A 24,943-nucleotide genomic window follows, 5' to 3' on the forward strand; every position below is an offset into this window, starting at 1 on the left:
ATGACGTGGATTTTATTACCTTGATTTTGCAAGCAAAGACACTGAGATTCAGAGAGGTGTGGTAGCTCACCCAGGTCACTGAGCCAAAATAGAATAGAGCTGCGAGGTAAGCCTGTCACCAAGTGAAGCCCACACTTCTTCCTACAGGGAGACACCCCACCAAGAACACAGAAGGCCACTTAGGAAAATCACTGCAAGGTCAATGACATATCACAATCTCAGGTGCTGTCTCTACCCAGTTGAGCAACTGGTGTCTGAAAGAAAAATAAAGGGAAGTGAAGAGGTTCACAGGTTGCCCGGAGCAAATCTGCAAGGAGAGGGAACTCTGTCTCCAATGAAGATTAGACTCTCTGTGGGCACCAGAGGCTCTGTTTTCTCTTAGAGCAAAGATTGTGGAGGGAGGATATTACTGGATAACAAATATTCTAGTTACAAAACAAAAATTTTATATATATATATATATATATATATATATATATATATATCTCAAAGATATAGTTAAAGTAATTGGACTTACCTGGTTAAGAAGAAACCATCTTACTAGTTCCATATGGTTCTTAATCTTGCTTAGTACTAATTCTAGGTTTTATAAGGATTGGGTGAGGGAGAGTAAGATCTAGGTCCCAGACTTAGTTGGGAAAAACTCTCTCAAGAGGATTCTGAAATACTAGAATAAAGTTCAGGACTTCTAAAATTTTGAATAAAAATATTAAGAGAAGGACATGTGAGTGACGGCCAATTCAAATGATAAGGTGACTTCAAGATTTCCACCGGATTCTGACAAAAGGTAGGAGATATTTATCAGAGAAATGACCTGCATTGTTAACCCTACATAGAGATCATTAACGTTTCTTGAGGCATAGACTGACTTATTTCCTACCCTTCATGATACTTAGCATAATGACATTTATATACCAAGCCAACGATGGACATTTCTTTATAGTTTGAACCAGTATTTTCATTTGAATTATAAACTCTGAGGTCTTTCTTGTTAAACTTAAAAATGCTACATGAGCTACAGTAATTGAATTGAATACGTATGCCATGAAAAACAATGGGAAAAAAAACCCAGTAATGACGGTAGTGGTTGTCAGCCACAGGGGGTTAGCACACCTGAAGAGCCAGATTATGGACCATGGTACTGGAGAAGTAATAATGCAGCATAAGCCTGATCCTGTAGCATGATTAGGTTGTGTTAAAGTAGCTTAGGTCATTGGAGTTGGCTGGGGCCAACCTAGGTGAGTACAGTTCCCTTCCAGAAGTTTAGATGTTTCACTGCATGAATCCACAGAGACAAGCCCTCCTTTGTCTTTTATTGATGAAATTATAAAAGCCACACTGTCTTTGTTTCCTGAGTCGAAAACTTCTACCAATGATACAAATCACTTGTTCTTGCGAAAACAGGCTAGGTAGGAGACATTTGGTAGAATCCAAAGTGACTTCACTTTTGTTTCTATAAGAGATTCATGTTTCCTCAATATCAGGAGAGTTCTGGCACGTAGCCTTGAGAATCAAGTTACCAATTACAATTCATTTTGGCAATATCTGCCCGAGAAGGATTTCTATGATTATCTCACTTGTAGTGATAGGGAGAACTCTCAGGGACAATCATGCCTTCAGCCCCAGTACATGGTGACCTGTATACAAAATGTTCTTGAAATGGCACTGATTATGACTGAAGATTTCTAAAGAGAGATAAGTCTCCAACAAGATAGCCAGTATTTCCCAAATTTAGTTTTTGGTCTCAAATCACTGAAAAGGATGTAACTTCTAGGGGTAATTCTTAACCCCTAGAAACTATCTGACAGAGAATGGTTTATTCTGGTCTTTCCCTACTTGATCAATTGTCCTTTTATCCATCTTTATTCCTCTATGTATCTAGTACATGATAATACATGATTTGTGAATCCAACTAACATGGTTCTAGGAATGACAGAGATCACATGTGCTCTTTCATTTTCAACATAAAAGCATCAAATCCATGTTTCCTCCTCTCTTCAAAATAAGGCTTCCAGAACAGTACATGCATGCAAAAAAGACTTATTATGATACATTAACCTCCCTGCCCCTGACTCCTGGGCCTGGCACCTCATTTATTATTCATTAGAATAATATGGACCCACAAGAGATCTGCCGCAGTCAGGAAAACCTCTCCTGGCCTCGCCCAGCACTAAGGGAAAGACCCCTTCAGCCTGGAAACACAGTTAAAACCCAAACAAAGCAGGAATGGCATTCACCTGACCCAACCCCCGGCGTGTCCTGACTGTGTAAAGGGGGTGCACCACTTCACCTACGCTTCAGCCACAAGCTAAAAACACTAGATATTCGGCAAACAACGTCATCAGTGGCTCGCAGCTGGCCCAGAAAGAACTACTGCACCACAGAAGACACTCTGGTTCTTTTCTTCTGCAGATTAAAACATATCCTGCAGTTAGCACTGGTTGCTCACCAGTGTGAGGTGCTGGAAGGACCCAAAGAAGCATGCACAGCCAGCTGGTTTACCATAGGCTGGAACTGGCTGGGTAAGGCACACTTACAGATTTCAGGATCCCTGTGGCATCTTCATGGAGCCAAGTAGGGTAGACCACTTCATCATTCAGGATGGCCTCAAAGAGGTCATCTTCGTTCTCCGCCTCGAAGGGTGCGTGACCACAGAGCATCTCGTAGAGCAACACGCCCATCGCCCACCAATCTACCGCGGGTCCGTAGAGCATTTCCTGGAGGATCTGGGCAGAGGGGGCAATGGGAGAACAGCTGATGAACACATGGGTCCTGAATGACTAGGGAAAACAATGGATTGGGCAATAGGCTACATTTCATCTCTAGAGAGGGGTCTCTTTTCTCTGTGGTTCAACTCAGAGGACTTTCCACCCCGGTCATCAAACATCTGTGGCCTGTTTCAGCCAAGGTAAAGGCAGGTACAGATCCAAAGCAGAGAGGGTTTGGGCATGGTGTCCCTATAGAGGGACGAGGACATTGGGCTCACTCACTCGCATGGGGAAGACAGAGGGACTTGTCTTTACTTCGCTAAGTGGGGCTGGGATCAAAGCACCGGGCAGGTGCAACGAGGAAAATAAAGCGCTGTGAGTAGAGCACACTCTGTCCTCTTTCAGGGCGAAGGCCTAAAGCCCCTGCAAGGTTTACACAAAATCTTGAACTCAAATCATTATTTGTAGGAACCAATTTCAGGCACCCTTCATCCCGTGAGGCATCAGATGTCCGCTTTCAGCGCACCCACAGAGCTTAGTGCACAGAGGCAGCCCGTGGCATTGATGCTCAGGATTCCCCAAGCTGCGCTCACCTCTGGAGCAATATAGTCGGGTGTGCCACAGAAGGTCGCTGTGGTGACTCCATTACAGATGCCCTCTTTGCACATGCCGAAGTCCGCCAGCTTACAGTGGCCCTCATGATCCAACAGCACGTTGTCCAGTTTGAGGTCTCTGAAAGAAAGAGCGAGCAGCATATGTAGGACGGCCAGGCCCCATACCCCGATGGGCTGGCTTGCGGGATGAGTGATAAGACCACACCAAGCAAGCTTCTGGCATCCACCTCAAAGGAAACAAACTTCTCTGGGTTATCTTGGAAAAAGCTTTGGGTCAACTCTCAAAGTTTGCCTCATGGTTCCTAGACAATGGTCCCATGTGAATAGGTCACTGCGTCTAACAACCGAGAGGCGATGGTTCCCCCTCATGATGGGAGGGGGGTCTTCATGGTCGCTACAGAACCTTCCTTCTGGAGCCTCACCCCTCCTCCCCCTGCGCCCCCCCCCCCCCCGTGGGCTGTTGTGGGGCACCCATGGCTCTGTGTTCCTACCCCTGCTCTGGGAATCAAGTTCTGCTGGCCTGCTTGGCCTGAGGGAAAGATTGGTGTCTGTCCAGCCTGGGATCACATTTCAGCTCCGAGAAGGGAGGGGATGACCAAGCTGGCGGGACGAGTTTCCAAGCTGTGCCCTGGGAGCTGACAAGTTGATGCAGCCTAACCACACAGGTCTTACAGAGAGCGGTCACCGGAGACACCCAGGAATGAAAATGGAGTCCTGTTTTCTAGGAATCCCCGATAAGTGAGATAAAAGCAGAGGAGTTTTCCAGGCACACATCAGTGGGGACGCAGAGCAGTCCTCCTCTCTGCTTGGGGCCCTCCTGGCAGCAGTCTCCCCAGGAGTCAGCAGTGTAAGCAGAGGTGTGCTGGGTCTCTGCGCACCCACTGCAGAAAAGCAAGCTTTTTCCACCCCAAACCAAACCCAGCCTCGTTCCCCACCTCCATACAAAATCCCACTTTCCAACAAGCAAGAGTTTTCAGTGGGCTGTGATCCGTGGAAAGTTTCCTTCCACCACAGCCCCCACACAGCAGAAGCTAGACGTATGTAACCCATGGGAGGGAGGACTTGCGAGACGCAGGGCAGCGGGTGGGATGACTGGGAGCCTGTACACGGGAGGGAGGCCACTGCCAGGAGTGTGGTCTTTCTCAACTGTTCTTTCAGGAGTGGTCACAGACCCTAGGCCCTATTAGCACCTGCTTGTCTGGATCCCCGGGGACAGACAGTGCACATCAGAGGTGGTCAAGGTTAGAGGTTAAAGTCTGCCTCCCCAGGAGCGAGCAAGACTAGGGGGGATCAGAGTGAGCCCATGGGTGGCCTCTGTCAGCACCATGTTCTAGCCCAGCCAGCCAGGCCCGTGTGGACCTGCGCCCAGAGCCCGCTCTCCCACGTTGCCCAACAAGGTTATTGGGTCTCTGAATTCTCCTGAAGCTGTTAGCCTGCTGAGGGCTCATAAAGGATTTTCTTTGGTAACAGAAAACAAGTGCTAACAGAAACCTACAACGGTCTCAAGAACTGACCTGTGATTGCTCAAGGGAGTTTGTGACTAACATCCCAAGTTCGAGGTTTAATTGGATATTACTCAGTTGCTGTCATGGGTAGCAGGAATTGTTCCGGGAGAGACAAGTGCTTGTGATCAGCGTTGTAAGCCACCCAGAAACGTGCCCTCTGCACAGAGAAGTCCGGGAACCCGGCCTCATGGCCTGGAAGACAGACCCGGGCGTGCAGGGGGAGCGACGCATCCCTATTACAGGAAGCCCGAGGCCACGGAGGGAGGTTATATACTTCAGTCCTGCCATTTCAGACTCATTTTTGGCATTCTTCAGAACTGTGTGAGGCCCAAGGGAAATGCCGTTGCTGGTTTCATACTAGGTGCTATCTAACAGACAAAACGTCCACACTGGGCTCCCAAAGGGCCTCAATTAAGAGCATATTATAATCCCAGGCTACCAGTTCTGGTAGCCTTTGTCTAAATATCCCACACTTTCTCTTTAAATTCTGTCCTGATATCCCGGGATAGTCAACGTTGTCCCTTGAGTACTCAAGTTCATGCCTCCATGATGGTGCACCCGGCCGATGCCATATTCCAGAAGGCTCTGTCTGTGTACCTGTCTCCCCCCTTGCTAGAGCTAAAGCCTTCCTCCCCCCTCGCTCTAGCTTGGGCCTGGCAGAAGATGCTGACCACAGAGATAAACAGAAGCATTTCATACAGATGACAGTGAGCTGTCCTAGCCAACTCAGAGCCTGTCGTATTTTTAGGGGAAGAAAGGAAGCTTCATAAACCCCACTGGGATCCTTGTTCCAAAGAAATTAAACTTAGACAAAGGGATGTAATTTACCCCTTAGAGATGGATTCCAGAGGGAAAAGAAGAATCCTGAAATATAAGCTCAAATTCTTCACTTTGGTGAAGCTGGAGAAGGGAAACTACTTTGGGAAAGGCAATTATGGACCCAATCATAATACTTTGCTTGCAGCCAGATAAAAGAGTAAAATGGTGACCGGGTTAAATAGATCCAAAGGTTAAAGATCCATTCATGGCCACGGTCAGCTTCCTTTCTAAGGGTAATCATTTTTACTTAAAAAAAAAAAAAGCAAAAACCACCCATGACTATGACTTTGAAATAGGCAGAGGTCAGTTTTTGCCTTTGGAGTAGTTCTTCCACCTCCAATGCCAACATGTAACTCAACAGCCAAACTTAACAAGGCTACACAATGAAGATCACAAGTTCATACAGGGCAGAAGCTCAGATCCCAAAATGCCAAATACACAATTATGGGCTCATCTTTCATTAGCAGATTGAACACCAGTATTTCATAGCTCTAACTTCTGTCATAAGCAGAGAAGGGTAGAAAGAGTTATTTTACACATTGTTGTTACCAGGTAATCAGGGTTAAAATGCCCACAGTGGTTTCACAAAAGCATCCCAAGTAGTTGAGGACAAAGGAAATTCAGAAATTCTATTTATTGTGTTTCCACCATGAACTATTCCAAGAGTCATAAAACAGAACGACATGAGTCTTTCTGCTTAGATCACTGGAATCAGTGACTCTTCCAAAAGAAATAAAGGAAGGTGAGTTGAGAGCTGGCTCCTTGAATGAGAATAACTCTAAAAGACTATTCAGTAACTATTTTTAATGCATTTGAAAATTTATCATGGAAAATTTCAAATCTACACAAACATTCAGAAAATAGAACTCCCATGGTGAGTTTTGTGTATACTTTCACTCCTGATCTCATCTATCTTTCTTCAAGTTTTGAAGCAAACTGAAGACATAAAATCATCCCATCTATAACTATATTAACACCTGAATCGAATCTAAGAGCCAATAATTCAATAAAATAAAACTTTGATATTGCTTATTCTAATACATACAGTCAATATACTATTACAAGTATATTGCTTTTTGTGTGCTTGTTTGGGTAGGTGTGTGCATGTGTCCAGGGAACCTGAAGAAAGATTCTGTGGGTAAGAACAATAGTGTAATAGTAGCTACCATACACTGAATGCTCACCAGGTGGTAAGTGCTTTAACCATATTATTTTATCCTCATAGCAACCCTCTGAGCTAGGATCTACAGCAACATCATTTAGTTACCCAAGGGTAAATCCAGGATTCAAACTCAGTTCTGCTCACCTCCCTCCAAAGCATGGTGTCATCACCCCCTAGAGCAGGCAAATACACTCTCTGATATACAGATATTACATTGCTGGCTAATTGGAATAAGAACTACCCAAGAATCAGTAAGTATCCCAAGACTGAATTATGATAAAGGGACATTTTTGTGCACATCATTTTATAATTATTAAAAATTTACCGAAAAAAAATTTTTTTGCTTTGGTTTTTAGTTTGTGCATGGAGAGGGAAGTCAATGGATTTTACCCAAACTTTGAATGTATGGGAGTAGTAATGTACACACCAAATGTGTCTCTAGTGGTCAAATATTCAGAACATAATTCACTGCTCTCTTCTGAGGAGGAGAGGCTGGTGGATGGGTAAGGGTGAAGAAGTAGATGAAAAGAATGAATTTAATATTATAATCACAATTACACAACAAAACCATTTAGGGCTAGCTTGTATTTTGAATGTCTGGGTTTATATAAACTTGCAATTTCAAGGCAAGACTGATTGTGTTAAATTGGTAAAAGAATTACCAATAATTCTTGAGGCGCCTGGGTGGCTCAGTCAGTTAAGCATCCAACTTCAGGTCAGGTCATGCTCTCAGCATTGTGAGATGGCCCCCCCAGGGCTTCAAGCAGCTCCGGCTGGCTCTGCTCTGGGTGTGGAGCCTGCTTAAGATTCTCTCCCTCCCTTGAGCTCCTACATGCACTCTTTAAAAAAAATGGTGAAACATCACTGAAGTATCAAAAGTCTAATATCTGATTTTATCATCAATTAGATAGAATGCCATTCATGTATTATTTAACCCAAGATATATTCAGCCATTCACCCACCCCATAAATCTTAGAGGACCATCTCTGAGCCAAATAATATGCTAGGGGCTAAGAGTCCGGAATGAGACAGGAGATAGCAGGAACCTTTTAAGGCAGGGGCCAGTCAAAATTCCAGTTTTTGGCCTAAGAAGAAACCATAAGAAAGTTTTACACAGGAAATGGACAGCATTAACCTGTGATTTTACAATGAACCTCCAGCTACGACGTGGATGACAGGTTAGGGGGTGTTGAGAGAACTTGAGGAAACTAGCTGGAAAGCCACTGAAGTGTTCAGAAAAACAATGATGGTGTCCCGAAGCAGGGTAGGGCAGTAAGGCAGAGAGAACTAGATGGTCCCAGAATGATTAGGGGGTAAAAGTAAAGGGAGGTAGTAATGGAAGGATAGAGACAGTAAAAGGGAAGAAGGCGTGAGCATGTTCTGGGCATGTTCTGGCTCACAGAATTTGTTTTGGACATATTGAGTTATTTTTTAGACATCCAAGTGGAGACATTTAAAGGCAGCTGAATATACATGGCTAGAAGTCAGAGGAAAAGCTGGGCTGGAGATATAAATTTGAGAGTCATTAGCAGAGTGTGGGTAAGTTCACCTGGGGAGAGGGAATGGAATGAGAAGGGTATTCTAAGGATAAGATCCCTGGTCTTTTTTACACTGGGTCCACAAATACCGGCGATAAATCAGAGCCAGAGTAGGTATACTGTTGAGTGCCTGGGAAAGGAAGCTTCCCAAGGACCCAACTCTTCTGCCTCCAAGTGGGCCATCCCTTGTCTTGCCAAGGCTTGAAGGGTTAGAAAACATTAACCCTTTACATTCAAAATCATCTAATGGATTCTTCCTAGGTTTGATCTTCAACCCCCGCTACGTGATGTGATGCCTTTGTAAGCGTAAACTCAGTATTCTAGTTTACAAAAGGGTTCATTGCCACATCTTTTGTAATAGCAAAAACTTGGAAATAAGCCAAATTATGTATTACTAGGGGAATGGCTAAACAAATATGGTATATCATGACAAAATTTTATGGAAGCTGCTAAAAAAAAAGTCCTTTATAAAAGACTAAAAATGTAAAGACATTTTTAATGACAGAAATTTTATCTTTTGAAAATTATTTCTTTTGTGATTATAGGAGTAATATTTTCATTACATAAAATTCAGTCATTCCTGAAAAAAACAGGGAAAATGATGACAGTCTCACAGTCTTCAAATCTTTTCTTCTTAATACTCTAGTAAAATGTATTATGAGTAACTTGCTTTTCTTACCTAATAAATATTTTGGACATATTTCTATATCCTGTAGATCTGTCATATTTTCTGTAATGATTATCTAAGATGCCATTTGAAAAGTGTATCATAATTTAACTAGTCCCCTCTCCATGAACATCTAGATGGCTTTTAATTTTTTAAAACATCAAACCAGAAAGTAATGAACATTATTTGCATATTTGTAGGAAGGTTTACTATGGATAGGTTTTTAGAAGTAGAAATGCTGTGTCAAAGGATATAAATGTTTACAATTTAAACATATGTTGAGCAATTGCTGAGAAAGTTTGCATCAATTTATACTCCCACCAATAGTGTACAAGAACATCCATTTGGCTTCGTGACTCAAATCAAACATCATCCTTAAGTACTTGCCAATTTGCTAGGGAAAATGATCTCATTGTTTTACCTTCATTTCTTGATTATTAATGAGATATAGCTTTTAAAAAACTGTTTAATGACCATTTGTATTTCTTCTGTCTGTTGCCTATTCACATGTTTTACCCATTTTAAAATTTGAGTTATCTTTCTAATTATTTTTTAGAAGCTCATTACATATCATGGATAGTAGTGATTTGTTATATAGATTGCAAATATTATTGTGCAATTTGTTTTTAAGTTTTATTTATGGCAACTTTCATATTTTTATACAGTCAAATCTTTTCATTTTTCCTTTATGGCTGCTGGACTTCATGACTTATTTACAGGCTGATACAATTCCAAGTGGAAAAGCACGATACAAATAATTTTTCAATATTCTCTTAATTATGGTTGTTAGAAAGGTAGAGGGAAGAAAGCAAAACAGGAGAGAAGAAAGAAGAAAGAAGAAGAAAGATGGAATAGTAAGAAGGAAGGTTAAAAGTCTATTTCTGGGTGATAGGTTTATAAATAGCTTTTCTTTGCTCTGTGTTTTCTAAATCTCTTATGGGAATTATATATTATTTTGAAGAAGTCATTAAAATATATGTTTATGTGTCTTGGTTTTAATTCTTTTCTTTGGTTTCTGTACCATTTATGGCCATAATTCCCAAGGAAGATGTATAGGGGCTATAATCCACTGGTAGAGATGGAAAGGATTTCTTTTTGCAATGCAGGCTACAAGGGGATGTTGAAAAAAAAATCAACTTAGTTGGTTACAGAACCTGAGCATTTGTGGGCTCAGAATTCCAAACCTGTTGCCACAAGCTCATTATTCACTCCTGAAGTGAATAGCTCAAGTGTCTATCAAATATATAATTGTGGATGACATCGATGTTTCGACTGCCCCATGATGTGTCCCTGTATTCTTAACCAACTTAAGCATGAAAATGAGGCCCCCGCTTAAAAAAAAAAAAAAAAGGCAACATTCCTAATTATTAAATTAAGTCCCCTTGCCATTTACCTTCACAAAGTGTCATTTTATCTGGTTCTATGGGGCTGATCCAACGGAACAAATTAGGAACAAATATGTGAAACATGTAAAATGACTCATTTTCTTTTTTTTTTTTAAGATTTTATTTATTTATTTGACAGACAGAGATCACAAGTAGGCAGAGAAGCAGGCAGAGAGTGAGAGGAAGCAGGCTTCTTGCTGAGAGAGCCCGATGCAGGGCTTGATCCCAGAACCCTGGGATCATGACCTGAGCCCAAAGCAGAGGCTTTAACCCACTGAGCCACCCAAGTGCCCCAAAATGACTCAGTTTCTAATGAATTTAGTTCACAAGACATTTCCCAACTCTTAAAGTATCACCACCTCTCCTCTGAGGCTCCCCTTCAGTTCCCAACTCCTTCAGTTGGGAAATGATCATAAAAATGACCCTGTACAAGTTCAACTATTACACTCCCTTTAAAACAGGGCCAGGGACTCACAAACCAATCCCCCGCAGGCCAGGTGTCGGTTTCATTCCAGGTCTGGTGGTGGATGCCCTCAATACGTAACCATCTCCGCTGTGTACACACAGGACCAATTTAACTTGAGCAAAGGGACCAAGAGATTTCCCCTTGCCTTGTCCTATGGTTGGAGGAAAAAAATGTACAAGGAAAACACTCATTGCCTCTCTGGACAAATGTAGGAGGCCATGAGTGTGGTGAATGTCCACAGTGTGCCAGTCATATGTCTCCTTAGGGACCACCAAATAAATGAGCCGTCAAGCTGACAGTTGAGCCTGCTCTCTAAAGTTTTTCACTCCAAGCTCCACACCTCTATTCCCAGGAGGGATGAAATTCCCTAGTTGAAGTGGCACAAATTTATTTAGTAGCTCCCTACAGTACTTTTCTTTTATACTTGCCAAGAAAACCTCCCTGACCAACTCTCCCTGCCAAAAGGCTTCCTATATGATCCACAGCTGCGTTCCGCGTGCAGATGCCTTCAGCGAGGGAAAGCAGGCAGTAGGATGGAGGGCTTCGGACAAAGACACCAAGGAGATGACCGATCCTTGGTGGTGAGGGGTCTCTTGACCATTGGGTCTCTCTCTGACAACACAGAAAGGATGTCAGAGCAAAGGATACACTTCGCCAAGAGTTCTTTCTTTTCTATCCTTGTAAGTAAGGATAAGGTGGTCAACACACTGAATTCCGCTGAACTTTTCAGGCTTCCCTGGTGCAGAGAGCTGGGTGCAGCTGACCCATGGAAAACCACTTGCCAGGGCATCTTTGCTTCCCAGCCATACAAATCCAGCAGAGAAATGGATCAGAGAGTCACAGGATTCTGAGAGGCTGCAAGCTAGGGACAGGATAGGTGTGGCAGAGTTCCCTGCTGGCTGCTTGCAGGGTGTGTTCAGGAAGATAAAGGAAGGAATGATTTTTACTGGGGAGGAATCAGAACATGGGTCCTTCTTAACCCGTCATCTTAATGATGACTGGGACAGCTCTGGCGTGGGGATGGGCAGGGGCGGATGGAACCTTCTAGGTTTATGGAGCACATACAGCACCAACCCCAACAGATGGGCCCACAAAATGAAACTCTGTTAAACCTTGAGGGCACACAGCGCTAGGTAAATAAATGTTAGTCATTGTTGTCCCCATTATTGCTGTTATTAAGGGGATAAAATGTCGTGGCTGTCCTCCTCAGAAAGATTAGCCAGACAACTGAGGCATCAATGCAAATACACAGACTAACAAGTGAAGGGCCAGTGAGACTTCCTAGCCTGTTGAGCTGTGGCTGGTGCCCTCCAAGGTAATCCGGGGCTCTTCTGACTCGGGGGTACTAGACTGTCAGCAGCGAGGTTGGTCCCCTGAAGGGATTCTGTCGAGAAGAAATAGTAGTGTCTTGAGAGGGGACGAGGACACTGCTGGGGGCGGGGGGCAGCGGTGGGGAGGTGGGGTGATAAGGAGACCTTTACAACAGGAAGGAGAGCAGTTTATAGCACCAAGTTCAGGAAGAGATAGGCTGTTTTTGGCAACCGGCCAAACACTAACATTTGCCAACCTTAGTAATGCCTTGCACAGTATCAAAGGGAGGGAAGACTGACTTCTGACTTGAACCAGAACTTAACCCACATCAGCTGGTCTCATTTGATTATCTGCCCTCTCCAGTCAGAGAGTAAACCTGAGCTATTTAAATGGTAATTTGTAAAACCCAAGTGGATACCTATGGTTTCAGGACCACTCCTAGGTCCTTGGAATCCAATAAGAACCTCATATTTTATTTGTTATTTTTGTTGTTATTATTAATTACCTTTTTCTTTTCAGAACCTCACATTTTTAGTTCTGGGTTATAGTTGGTATTGTTGTGTTCTCTAATTGTGTTTTGCATTAAGCCTTGTTTTCTCCAACGTGATCACAGTCTCCAAGGGTAGGCCTGGAATATTTCTGGGGTCACTTCAAGAGTACTGATCACAGGCTGGACATATGACAGCAACACACATCTGAGTCCCTTTACAGGGATTTATTGATCTCGTCCTAATGCCAGGCATAACACAGCAAAGTGTGCAGAAGACACCGAATTCACCTCTAAGAAACTCTCCGTGGAAGAACTCACTGCTGCTTCCTGAGCACCTACCCGTTCTATCCCTAGCACTTAGTCTTACAACCAGGTTTCCCAAAACATTCATTTTGTTGAGCAATCCATTTGAGTAAATGTGGAGACATCATCCAAAGACTATTTCCAAAGACTATTTTATGTAATAGTATTCTTAATAAAAGTAATCTCTGAGATTCATAAGTAAAAGCCATTATAACTTCCTAAGATCTTAAAAGTAAACAATTCACGAATTAGGGAGCAAATTGTTTTTTAGCCCGTGTCTTAATTAGCTTCGAAAGTTATCACCAAATCTCTAAGCAAAAGTTACTGATGAAGAGATCTTTTGAGAGACTAACATTCTTGTTGCCTAAATGCTGGACTAACCTTGACCCAATAAATAATGGTTACTTCAGTTTGGCCAATTTTTCAGCATCTCAGATGCTTTGTTAAAACATTAAGGTCACAGGGCACCTGGGTGGCTCAGTGGGTTTAGCCTCTGCCTTCGGCTCAGGTCATGATCTCAGGGTCCTGGGATCGAGCCCCGCATTGATCTCTCTGCTCAGTGGGGAACCTGCTTCCTCCTCTCTCTCTCTCTCTCTCTCTGCCTGCCTCTCCACCTACTTGAGATCTGTCTGTCAAATAAATAAATAAATAACTTTAAAGAAACAACAAACATTAAGGTCACAAGGTGCTAGATTTTAGTCACTAACCCTGGATTTCACTCCGTAAGTGACCTGTGTGGCAACATTTTATGTCCATATGTATGTTACAGAAGCATTTAAAGATCTTTTGCAAGCAGAAGGTTTCATATACCAATAATAGTGGGGTATATTTTATACTTCCTGGACTCCATGCTGATGATCTTATCTGATAACAAATCCAGAGTGACCAATTCTGGGGACACAGCAAATTCAGACTAGTAGCCAAGGATGGAGTCATCACACACGTGGCTAGACAGAGACCAAGGGCAAATTCTCAATGGGGTTCTTATGAAACAATATAGCTCCCATCTGCCTCCCTCATTCTGTTTCCTTCCCTAATCCCCACTGATCTTGGAGAGGTTGTTCAACCAACCTCTGATTCCAAAAGGCAGTATCATGTGAGGTTAAGGGTATAGATTCTGGAGCTGGGCTGCTTGGGTTGGAATCCTGGCCCTGTGTGATCTTGGGCAAGTTAATTAACCATTCCATACTTGTTTCCTCCTCAAGAAAGGCAGGTAATAGTTCCTGTACCATGAGAATGGAATTATTTAATGTGAATTATTTAGATCAGTGCCTGAATACATTAAGTACTAGAGAAACCTTAACTATTATTTCCTCATCAGCAAAAAAGATGACACATTCATGGCCAATATTCCTTAAGATTTTTATAAGAATCGAAACATGGAGAGTATACACAAACTCTGAAAATACTGAATAACATTGGCAGCCTTTGAGTTTGGAGCAGGTAGGTCTACTATATGATAGAGTGACAAATCTGGCTTATAAACTGCTCTGAGGGTAACAGAGCAAGGAGCCAAAGTAGGATGTTCATCCATTGCTGGGGCCTGGCACTGGCAGCGAGCAAAATGTCTCAAGAACTGGTTAAACTCCACCGGCCACCATATCTTTGTCTTCTTCACCCATCTTTGCTGAGACCAAATACTGAAGAATCAAGATAGAGGAATGAAGCATTCACCTACTGATGATCGCTTGGGTTGCTGCCACTACTTAGAACTTGTAAATAATGCTGCATCAGACATAGGGTGCACATTTCTTTTTGAATTAGTGTTTTCGTGTTTTCCTTTCCTTTGGGTAAATACCCAGTAGTGAAATGACTGGATGATATGGCAATTTTTGAGGAATTGTAAGAAAACAAACGAAGGGAAAAAGAGACAAACAAACAAAAACCAGACTCTTAATTACAGAGAGTGAACTAGAGGCTGTGTGAGAGATGGTGGGTTGAAGGGAGGGGCAAAGTTGATAGAGGGGATTAGGAGTACGCTTACCTTCATAAACACTGAGAAAGGGAAAAAACTGCTGAATTACCGAATCGCACACTGAAATTAATAAAACACTGTAGGTTGATTATACTCAAATCAAAAATAAAAAAGATACAGGAATGAAGATCTCTGTTCACTGTCAGCAGTCCTACTCAGTGCCATGAGAAAAGGCTGGTCCAAGTTAAGGTTCATCCAGTTCCATCCAGTCTGTCAAACGCACAAATGACCCATTCTTCTAAGCAGAATAAACTGACAGAGGAACTGTAATTCCCCAGAAATAAAACACAGAATTCCCAGCAAGTGACATGGTATCGGTTCCTCATAACTCAGTCAAATAAAACTCAACCGGGGCAGCCAGTCCTTGCTTTCTGCCTATTCCCTGTCTAATGATTTAGGACATAAACCCAATAGCGGACACCGGCCTCGTACATTCAGTGATGTGATAAGACCCAGACCCTGCAAGGCCACTTTTGGGAGAAGTTATTTCGTTCTTCACTGTTACAAACATTGGTGTCGACAGGTCCAAACCTAGTAATATTTTTTTAGCATGTGTTTTCACAAAGGAGCAATCAGCTCCAAGTATCATGTTCACGATTAAGAATCTCTGTTAAGTGGCACCTGGGTGGCTCAGTGGGTTAAAGCCTCTGCCTTCAGTTCGGGTCATAATCCCAGAGTTCTGGGATCAAGCCCTGCATTGGGTTCTCTGCTCAGTGGGGAGCCTGTTTCCCCCTCTCTCTGCCTGCCTCTCTGCCTACTTGTGATCTCTGTCAAATAAATAAATAAAATCTTAAAAAAAAAAAAAGAAAGAATCTCTGTTAAGGCCAATGCACTCCGTTGCCACAGGAAGCCAACAAAGGTTATGGGGATTCAAAGGAGCAGGTAGGCAGAGCGCTCAAATTCCAAAATCCTGCCTCAGGTTACTGTAATTCTATGATTCTTCTTTTCCCAACTAAAACGTGACCTCCATGAGGACAGGTGCCTCATTGTTTTCATTTTTCTATCCTTATATTTTGAATTCCTTTCAGTGCTTAAAACAGTGCCTTGCACATAGTAGGTCCCTCATGAATGACTGTTCCACTGAATGGAAAGCCGCCTCTCTGCCCACTAGTATTGGTTCGGTTCTGAGACCCCAGTGAGGCTGGATTAAAGAGGATGTGGAGGGCTACCAAGAAACTGGGTGGATTCTGGTTTGTGCTGGGCCCCTGGCACCCATCTGGGACTTCAGGAGCCAAAATGAAGCTGGAGTCCTGTCTTGGGGACGACCTAGGATGACCAGGTCAGCACCCCAGGAAACTCTGTAGCTCTGAACACACTCTCAAATCCATCCTACTCCAGGCATTAATCCTTCCAGACTAGTAAGCGAGATACCAGGAGATACCAGAAAGGAAAGCTGGCCCTGCTTGGTGACTCCCTGTTCACGTCTGGCATATAGGTAAGAGTAACCTTTGTTCCTATTAAAGAAGGATATTAAAAATTCTGCCAACTGCCTAAACAGGATTTACACGGCTTTAACTAGCCACTACAGGACACAGTGAACCTTGGGGCAGCTTCAGTCATGAAGGCAGGGACCATGAGCAGAGAGCACAGGAGGTCATGTAGACCAGCTGAGGGCAGCCGGGCAGTGGGGTGGAGGGGTGTGACATGTCCGTGAGCAAGCCGGTGTCTCAGTGTACCTGGAACCTTTTTTTTTTAAGATTTTATTTATTTATTTGACAGAGAGATAGGGAGTACAAGTAGGCAGAGCAGCAGGGAGAGGGAGAAGAAAACTCCCCCTGAGCAGGAAGTCAATGTGGGGCTCGATCCCAGGACCCTGCAATCACGACCCAAGCCAAAGGCAGCCGCTTAACTGACTGAGCCACCCAGGTGCCCCTACCTGGAACCTTCTGAAGGACACGTACCCTTCCCTCCCTTCAGAGGTAGCATGGGACTCAGGGTAGGCACACTGGGATGCTGGTATTACCTGGTACCCTATCTGGTCAGTTAGTTAAGGGGCAAGAAAACTTGTCCTGAGCCAAAAGCAGAACTTCTAGACTCAGCTCTGTCACCTGGCTGGGCCTCAGTTTATTCATCTGTAAGTGACGGGATGGTACTGGATGACATCTCTCCCCCACTCCTCCACCTGTCACGGAGCACTGACAACCACTCCTCCTGACTGTCTTCAGAACCAGACGCCCTCTCCCCACCGCACTGCCCCGGCCTCCATATAGCTCCATCGGGTCCCACCTGGATCATGGTCTCTCCTAACTGGTTTCACCACCTCTACTCTCCCCGCTTCTTTGTGCTGGGCCAGCTGTTTTTCTGAAATTCAGTTCTTGAATGCTTATACCTTTAAGAGGCCCTGACTAACTTGAGCACCCACAGCTCTCCACGGTAGGGCCTCTGCCTGCCCCTGCAGCCCTATTTCCTCCCCCAGGACTCTCCCTCTGCTCAGATCCCCCTGCTCTCTCGCAGACCTCTCTCCCCTCAGGTACACCCTGCTGTGCACTTGGATTAGCACTCACCTATAAACCACTACCAGGGGCGCCTGGGTGGCTCAGTGGGTTGAGCCGCTGCCTTCGGCTCAGGACATGATCTCAGGGTCCTGGGATCGAGTCCCACATCAGGCTCTCTGCTCAGCAGGGAGCCTGCTTCCTCCTCTCTCTCTGCCTCTGCCTGCCTCTCTGCCTACTTGTGATCTCTCTCTATCAAATAAATGAATAAATAAAATCTTAAAAAAAAAAAAACTACCAGCCTGCAATGAAGTAGAAAAAGAATGAATAAATGAATGAATGAATGATGAATAAATGAAGTAAGTAGCAATGAAGTAAAAAGAAAAATTAAGACTAAGTGCTTAGAAACTTTTATAACTATTGGACAGTACTTTTATGTCTGTTGAATCTACTTTATGTCTTTTAAAAATTTTATTTTTCTAGTGATTTACTTTTACTACATTTTATAAAAATACCAGTCCTAAAGGGAGCAAAAAGGGAAAAGAACCCACTGGTTTACCATCACCTCTGGCCTTGCACCTTTCTTCCTTCCTCTCTCCCAGGCAGATGACTTCATTCTCACTGAAGCCTTGCCGTCTTGGGAGGGTTCCACATCCCTTCCGAGGACAAGCTTGGTGTATCCCCTCCATGCTCCAGTGGTATGTGGTGCATGCTTCTAATTACAGCATCGACGGCACTGACTGTAATTGTTGGCTTCCCTGTTGGACCTCCCCATGCTTATTTCTGCTAACCTCGGAACAAGGTGCCTGGCCCAGGGCTGAGTGGGCAATTAAGTGTGGACTGAACTGAACAAGCCCAAAGTTTCTTATCCTAAACCGGGGTTGCATTCCCTTTACCCAAATACTCCTTGTGCATAAAATCCTTCCGGCCTCTGTATCTCCCTCCCGTGCCTCTGTGTCCTGTACAGAAAGGGAGCGGAGGAAACGTGGAAGAAGTGACAGAAGCTGCCTTCTGTATCTGCTGTGAATGTTTGATGCCACCCATCCAGGAGCATTGTTTCTTCTCCAGTGCTCAGGCTGGTACTCCAGTTAACAGAAGGAAGCTGGGCTTGTGGGTACAGCAACTGGTGACTAATGTGTGTGCCTGGTGATTAAGCATCCTTACAACAGAGTGGTATTATAACCAGACAAGACAAATCACCTTGGTACATCTTGCATAAAATTAAAAGGTCAGTCCAGGAAGAGAAGGAATAATGAGATTCCCGAAGTCCTTCATCAAGCTGAAAAGCTCATTTGATTTTTTTTTTTTTCAGCTCAATGGAAAACTCCAAAACCAGAAAGGATGGAATGTTACATAGAAACTACTTAAAAGCTCCATTTAAGCCTAAACCAAAGAACACGATTTCCATCGTATGGAACTCATTTCTTTTTGAAAGTTGATAAACCAAAAATTTCACTGGAAACCAGCTGGTTGCCTGTGTTTTTCAGAGAAGGCAGCCTGGGAACACATTTCCTGAACCTCAGCTTCTTGGGTTCCACTCCTGGATTTCCCCGATGATGCCACAGAAAACGTCTTTTCTCTCCTCTCTGTTGCAGAACCCTTTTTAAAAAGGGGGTAAAATGATCACCTGCCCATTTATAGGATGTAGTATGTGAAATCCTCCTGAGAGCTTCCTGAAGGCCTTAGATGCATAGAGCCAGGGAACCTAGGATCACTTATGGTTAGTTAAAAAAAAAAACAAAACAAAACAGAACAACAACAATAAAAACCAAGCAAGCCACAGAGACAGGACAAGTAATCTTTTTCCCATTGGAAAAGGGACTCTAATCCTTATTCCAATTAAGAAGCAGAGAATCAGCTGATAAAGAACATTATTGGGATGCCTGGGTGGCTCAGTTGGTTGGATGACTGCCTTTGGCTCAGGTCATGATCCTGGAGTCCTGCATCGGGCTCCCGGCTCCATGGGGAGTCTGCTTCTCCCTCTGACCTTCTCCTTGCTCATGCTCTCTCTCACTGTCTCTCTCTCAAATAAATAAAATCTTAAAAAAAAAAAAAGAAAGAAAATTATCAAAATTTAAGATCTGAAAAAAGTGAATTATCTTGGAAACAGAACTTTTTCACGCACTGATCTAGGTGATACACAAGCAACTGAGTTCCACCCACTCAGATAGGTCCCAGTTTCCTTCCGAGTTTTATGACCATTCCTGTGTTTTCTCTGCCTACAGAGCCTGAATCCCATTGACAGAGATGTGAACTTGGAGTTTTTGAACTGGGTTACTAACACATTCCTGCCCAGAAAGGTAGTGCCATCTCTCCTCTAACTTTCCACTGAAAGAAATGAGGTCAGAAGTGCCAGGAGGCAGCAAGGACAGGGCTGCGTAGGTGGAGAATCATGGGCCAAGGCACGCTTTCTCTTCTGTAAGAAGTATTTATACCATCCTGTTGGCACACATGGGGAAGGCTGTCAGCTTCATGGTTTGTGCCACAAGGAAGTTGAGACAGCTTCTAAGCCATTGTTTGGAATTGCTTTTTCTTTCTTGTGTGGCTCAGGTGGCAAAAAGCTTCCTCTACCCTGCCAGGCCCTCAGAGGGTGGGACTCAGGGCCATCTGGGAGGTTCCGCCCGTTCTGGGCTGGGAGTTGCCCCAGCAGCTCCTGGCTGGCTGAAGCCAGATGTTAACAGGGCTGAGTGACCTGAAGTAGAACCCTTTCCTAAGGACAGTAAACATGGCCCACTCTCCCAGGAGCACCCAGAGAGGGCTATGGAGAGGGCATTCTGGAGGCTGTGGTTTGTCCTGGGTGTTGCTCACCTGCGCTGCTCTGGCTCTCAGGAATAGAGCCCCAGGCGCGATCATTCTCTGTCCTAACAAATGGAGTCTGTTAACTATCCCACCTGCTGAGTCAAGGAAGAAAACCCAGTGGCTGTATGAAAAGGGAAAACTGACAGTGTTAGCAGGCGCTCTACTGAGTCTCAAAACCAAAGTCAGATGAGAGTTTACTGCACAGCGGTGGCTGTGTTTTCAGGTAAATCCCAAGGCAACTAAATACGGTCCGGCTTAAGTCTCTAACCCCTCTTAAGTGTCTCCTTTGTGGGCTCTTCCTCTGCTCTCCCTTAAAAGGTAGGCTGTTCCCTAAGGTTCTGTGCTTGGCTCTTGCTTAGTTTTCTTTCCAGAATGACTGCCAGACCAAATGGTGCCTTTGCTCAAATTAGAAAAAGGCTCCCCTTTCTCAAGACATGTTACCACCAGCTCCTAGAAAATTCAGTGTTACGATACAAATCTTCAAGGACCCTGAGAGGGTCGCTCTCTAAGGGCTGTTTAGTGCCCAATGTGCCCAGCTGTGCAGTTGCTGTGTGCAACTGAATCCCATGGATTCAAATATTACCCGAGACAGATGGCTCCCCAATTTCCATCTCTACCATGACACCCCTCTCCAGAGATCTGCACTTGCATGATAAATTAGAAAGAACTGATTTGGGGGCATAGCTCCTAGGGATGTCAAGCCTTTAAACAACAAAGGATGAAGCCTGGATTTTACCCAACTGCTCTTTTCACTCAGTTAAAAGTTTTAGAGATCTCAGCTGGGAATCTGGAAATCATCCTTAATGTCTACTCCTTGGACCCCAAACCCGACTCCTTGGCATCTTCTCACTCTTTCTCTACGTATCACTCCCTCCCTCCTTTCCCTCCTCCTCCCACTGTCTTGGCTTGCTTCAAGTCATGCCTATTTTTTTTTTTTTAAGTTTATTTATTTTTAGTCATCTCTTCACCCACCATGGGCCCCAAACTCATGATCCTGAGATCAAGAGTCTCCCATTCTTGCAACTGAGCCAGCCAGGGGCTCCACCATGCCTCTTTCTTGGCTGACTTACTCCAAAGCCTCCTACCTGAACTCCTGGCTTCCAGGCTTGCCCTCTGTTCCCTGTTTAATACATGGCATTTATTTCCTGTGAGTCTCTTTCTCAAAAACTTCTGATGGCTTCTACACACAAGCAAAGAGAGCCCACACTTGGTAGCCTGGCTTTCCAAGCCTTCCGTGTTCTCGCCCCAACCTACTGCCACCTCCCCCTGCTCTGCTCGTCTGGTCACACTGAATCCTCGTGAGTCCTTAGCACAGGATGCTCGTCTATCTCCAGACCTTCATTCCTATGGCTCCATCTCTCTGACCTGTATTTCCACAGTCGGCTGTTAATGAAAACCTAGGGTTCAAATCCCAAGTCTTCTCTAAAGCCTCTGCTGACTCTCTCCATTAGAGTTAATAACTTCCTTTCCTGCACTCTCATTGCATTACATTTTCCTTTGAGCATTTATGGTACTATGTCATAAACTGTTGATTTATATAGCATTTGGAGCCCCCTGTAGACTAAAGTTTTGAGGGCAAGGATACTGTTTTACTTTTCTTTTGGTCATCAGAGCCAAACCCACTACAAAGCATTTGTGTAGGGCACATTCAATGAGCAACTCAATGGCGAAGTCCTCATGGTCAAACAAAGTCCAGGGACCACTTAATGATGGTCTACTCTGAACCTGTATGTTTGTTTGAAAGCACGAGCCAAACAAGGACAAATGAGGGCACAACAGCACATCAGGTGGAGGTGAAGGGCACTTTCAAACCGAAAAGTCCATTTAAAACAAACACACAGGATGCCTGGGCGGTTCAGTCAGTTAAGCATCTGCCTTCAGCTCAGGTCATGATCTCAGGGTTGTGGGATCGAGCCCCACATTCGGCTCCTTGCTCAATGGAGAGTCTGCTTCTCCCTCTGTCCCTCTGTCCCTCACCCCACTCATGCTCTCTTTCTCTCTTAAATAAATAAATAAAAATTTTTAAAAAATTCTCTGTAAAACACATATTTATGCTGTAATTCACAATCTTATATGCTATAACTCACAACCTGCTTCAAATGCAATTCCTAGAAAGCATGAGCTCTGGCAGAGAACTGAGGCTCGGCCTCAGGCGTAGGGTTGGCAGGATGTAGGGTCTGTTCGGGAGTCCCCTTCTGCCTCTGCCCGGTTCTCTAGACCCTGGACTGGCCCAGCCCCACCACCCAGGCTCAGAATGCCTTACCGGAATCTGAACATTCCTCAGACCAGTGCTCACCTTGAGCAGGTGAGAACCTGGACGGGAATGAAGTGACAAGATTCCTTCAACTCTGTGTCTTGAGAGAAAAAACAAAAACTGTGAGTGTAAGTTTGGACAGAGAGCAATAACGCCCTCAGGCTCCTGTCTTCAAGGAACATTTATTTGAGAAGAAATCAGCAGAGAAAGACCATTGCTAATACAGGGCCTCGTTTCCAAGATAAACTCTACCACCTTAGCTGCATTTTTTATCTTTTTCCTATATAATACTGAGAGATATGCACACCCACTCTTAATCTGAGACCAGATTCCCCAGCTTCCGGCAAGGAGATTACCAAGAGCACGCATTTACCAAGAGTTTGCAGAGGGGTAGGCAAACTTTGCCTTTCTGACACAGAGGAAAATGTGGGTGTCTCCCATACCACTGTTCTTTCTATACTCTCCTGAAGAAGCCTGACAAGCACATAAAAAAGGAAGAACTTGAAAATCCAGCTGATCATACATTTTTTCTAACCATCTGGGCTTCTGTCTCCTTTTCCCTGTCACTAGGATGGCCTTAATAATATCTTTAAACAAGCTAATCTCTATCACTCTGCCTACAGGACAATAGTCCTCTTTTGCTATGTAGAGAAGAAAACTGCAACCTCTGTATTGCCTTGGGTTTAAGATCCAGTCTTGCTCCCTTCCCTCTAATGCCTCCGAAACAGGTAAGTTCCTTAAAACTAATGACCAAAACAAAACTAAACAAAACAAAAACAAAAAACTTACCAACTGCCAGTGCTCTCATTTTTATCAAATCAAAAATTATCAGTATTTTGTGATTTGTAGTTTCTTGGAATCCAGGAACTTAGTGGTTAGTACACATTCCTCGTGTCAGTTGCTGTGTTAAAGGTTGGGGACCAGCAGGAACAAGAAAGTTTATGCATATAGATTCACCTTCAAAGAAAATAGAGTCTACATAATTCTATTTGAAGGCACCAATGCCTTATAAGAGGTTTCATGGAGGAGCACTTGGGTGGCTCAGTCATTAAGCATCTGCCTTTGGCTCAGGTAATGATCCCAGGGTCCTGGGATAGAGCTCCAAATCAGGCTCCCTGCTCAGCGGGAAGCCTGCATCTCCCTCTCCCAATTCCCCTGCTTGTGTTCCCTCTCTTGATGTGTCTCTCTGCCAAATACATAAATAAAATATTTAGGAAAAAAAAAAAAAAAGGAGGCTTCATGGAAGGCCACTGACTGACTACAGGATCCCTTACTCTATTAGGACCAAACTATTACTTTCAATGTCTGCTCAGGAAGTCACTGTGTGGTAGAGAGGAAGAGGAGGTGGTGAGGTGACTGAAGGCCTATCCCATCCTTCGTGGAAGTCTCGGGGAAGGATGGCGTCTGGTTCTCTAGGAGACCCACTCTTGGCACTGAAGAGAAAGTTTTGGGGAGAGTGGCAGAAGGCAAATGTTGGAAAAAGAACAAAGGCAGATGAGCTTCTCAGAGACAGCCCAGCCAAGAACCCAGGGGGTTTGAACTTGGCTTAGGAGGGTTAGTGTCACACACTCAAAGCAGCCTGCATCACTGGGCTGGCAACTTACCCTCCACATATTCCCCCCACCCCCGCCCCGGGGCCGGGACCCTGACACAGCCCTGCTGATTTGAGGCCTGACGCTGCAGTGTGGCCAAGTTCCTCCTGCTGACTCACGGGAGACCACAGCAGTGCGGAGAAATTCCATGATGAAAGATGATATTCCTGACATTTCTCTTAGCTCTCAAATTTTCCAGCAGATTTTCTTGAGCAGTCTTTCCGTCTTCCAAACTTTGGAGGGATGGCTCGATGTTTCCAAAGTTAGAGGTGGAAAAGCTCACTTGCGGTTGTAAAATTCTAACACTGCCCTCATTTTCTCTGAGGGACCCACAAGGGGAGCTACTGAAATGGAAGACTGAACCAGGCCTCGTGGGTATTGATTTGGAGCAAAAGAACACCTGGGGCCTTTGGAGGAAGTTAATTAGCGGCCAGGGCCAAATGGAGTGTGGACAGTTCCTAATGGTCTGGCCTTGGGGTCCTTGTTTTTGTTTTTTAAACTGAACTTTAGTTGTGTAGACGCCTGCATTCTATTTGGCTAAAACTCTGTGACTGGAATGTCCTCATCAGACCCTATTCTGAAGCTCTTTCAGTTTGAACCCCAGATAAAATACATGAGCTGTTCAATAATGAAACACGTGGGGAGAGGTTATCTGTCTCTTTCATTTCCCTTTTCTTTAGCTCTGTGGAGTAAAACTGAAAATGAAAAACTTACTTATCTCCTTCCACATAATTTTCACAAATGGTGGTTACTTGTACATCTTTATATGTTTGCACTGGACACCTGCTTCTGGGGGGCTGAGTCCTGGCCCTATCCTCCTCACTGTGACATCCTAAGGCACAGAGTAGGTCTCAGTGAATATGTGTTGCCTGAACAGATGAATGGCTGACTGGACGCATGGATAAACAAATGAGTGGAGGCCC

General features: G+C 44.2%; 1 protein-coding gene across 1 annotated transcript in view; it reads right to left on the bottom strand.

Moving 5' to 3' along the window:
* The window catches only part of PRKCH (protein kinase C eta), a 226,206-nt gene that overhangs the window by 25,050 nt on the left and 176,213 nt on the right, over positions 1-24,943 (bottom strand). The window contains exons 11-12 of the mRNA XM_082734940.1: positions 3,302-3,440; positions 2,538-2,726 (exon numbers count right to left, since the gene is read on the bottom strand). Of these exons, the coding sequence (XP_082591066.1) occupies positions 2,538-2,726; positions 3,302-3,440 (328 nt within the window). The remainder of the gene's footprint in view (positions 1-2,537; positions 2,727-3,301; positions 3,441-24,943) is intronic.

This window comes from Mustela nivalis, assembly GCF_964662115.1.
Source record: "Mustela nivalis genome assembly, chromosome: 6".
Lineage (NCBI taxonomy): Eukaryota > Metazoa > Chordata > Mammalia > Carnivora > Mustelidae > Mustela > Mustela nivalis.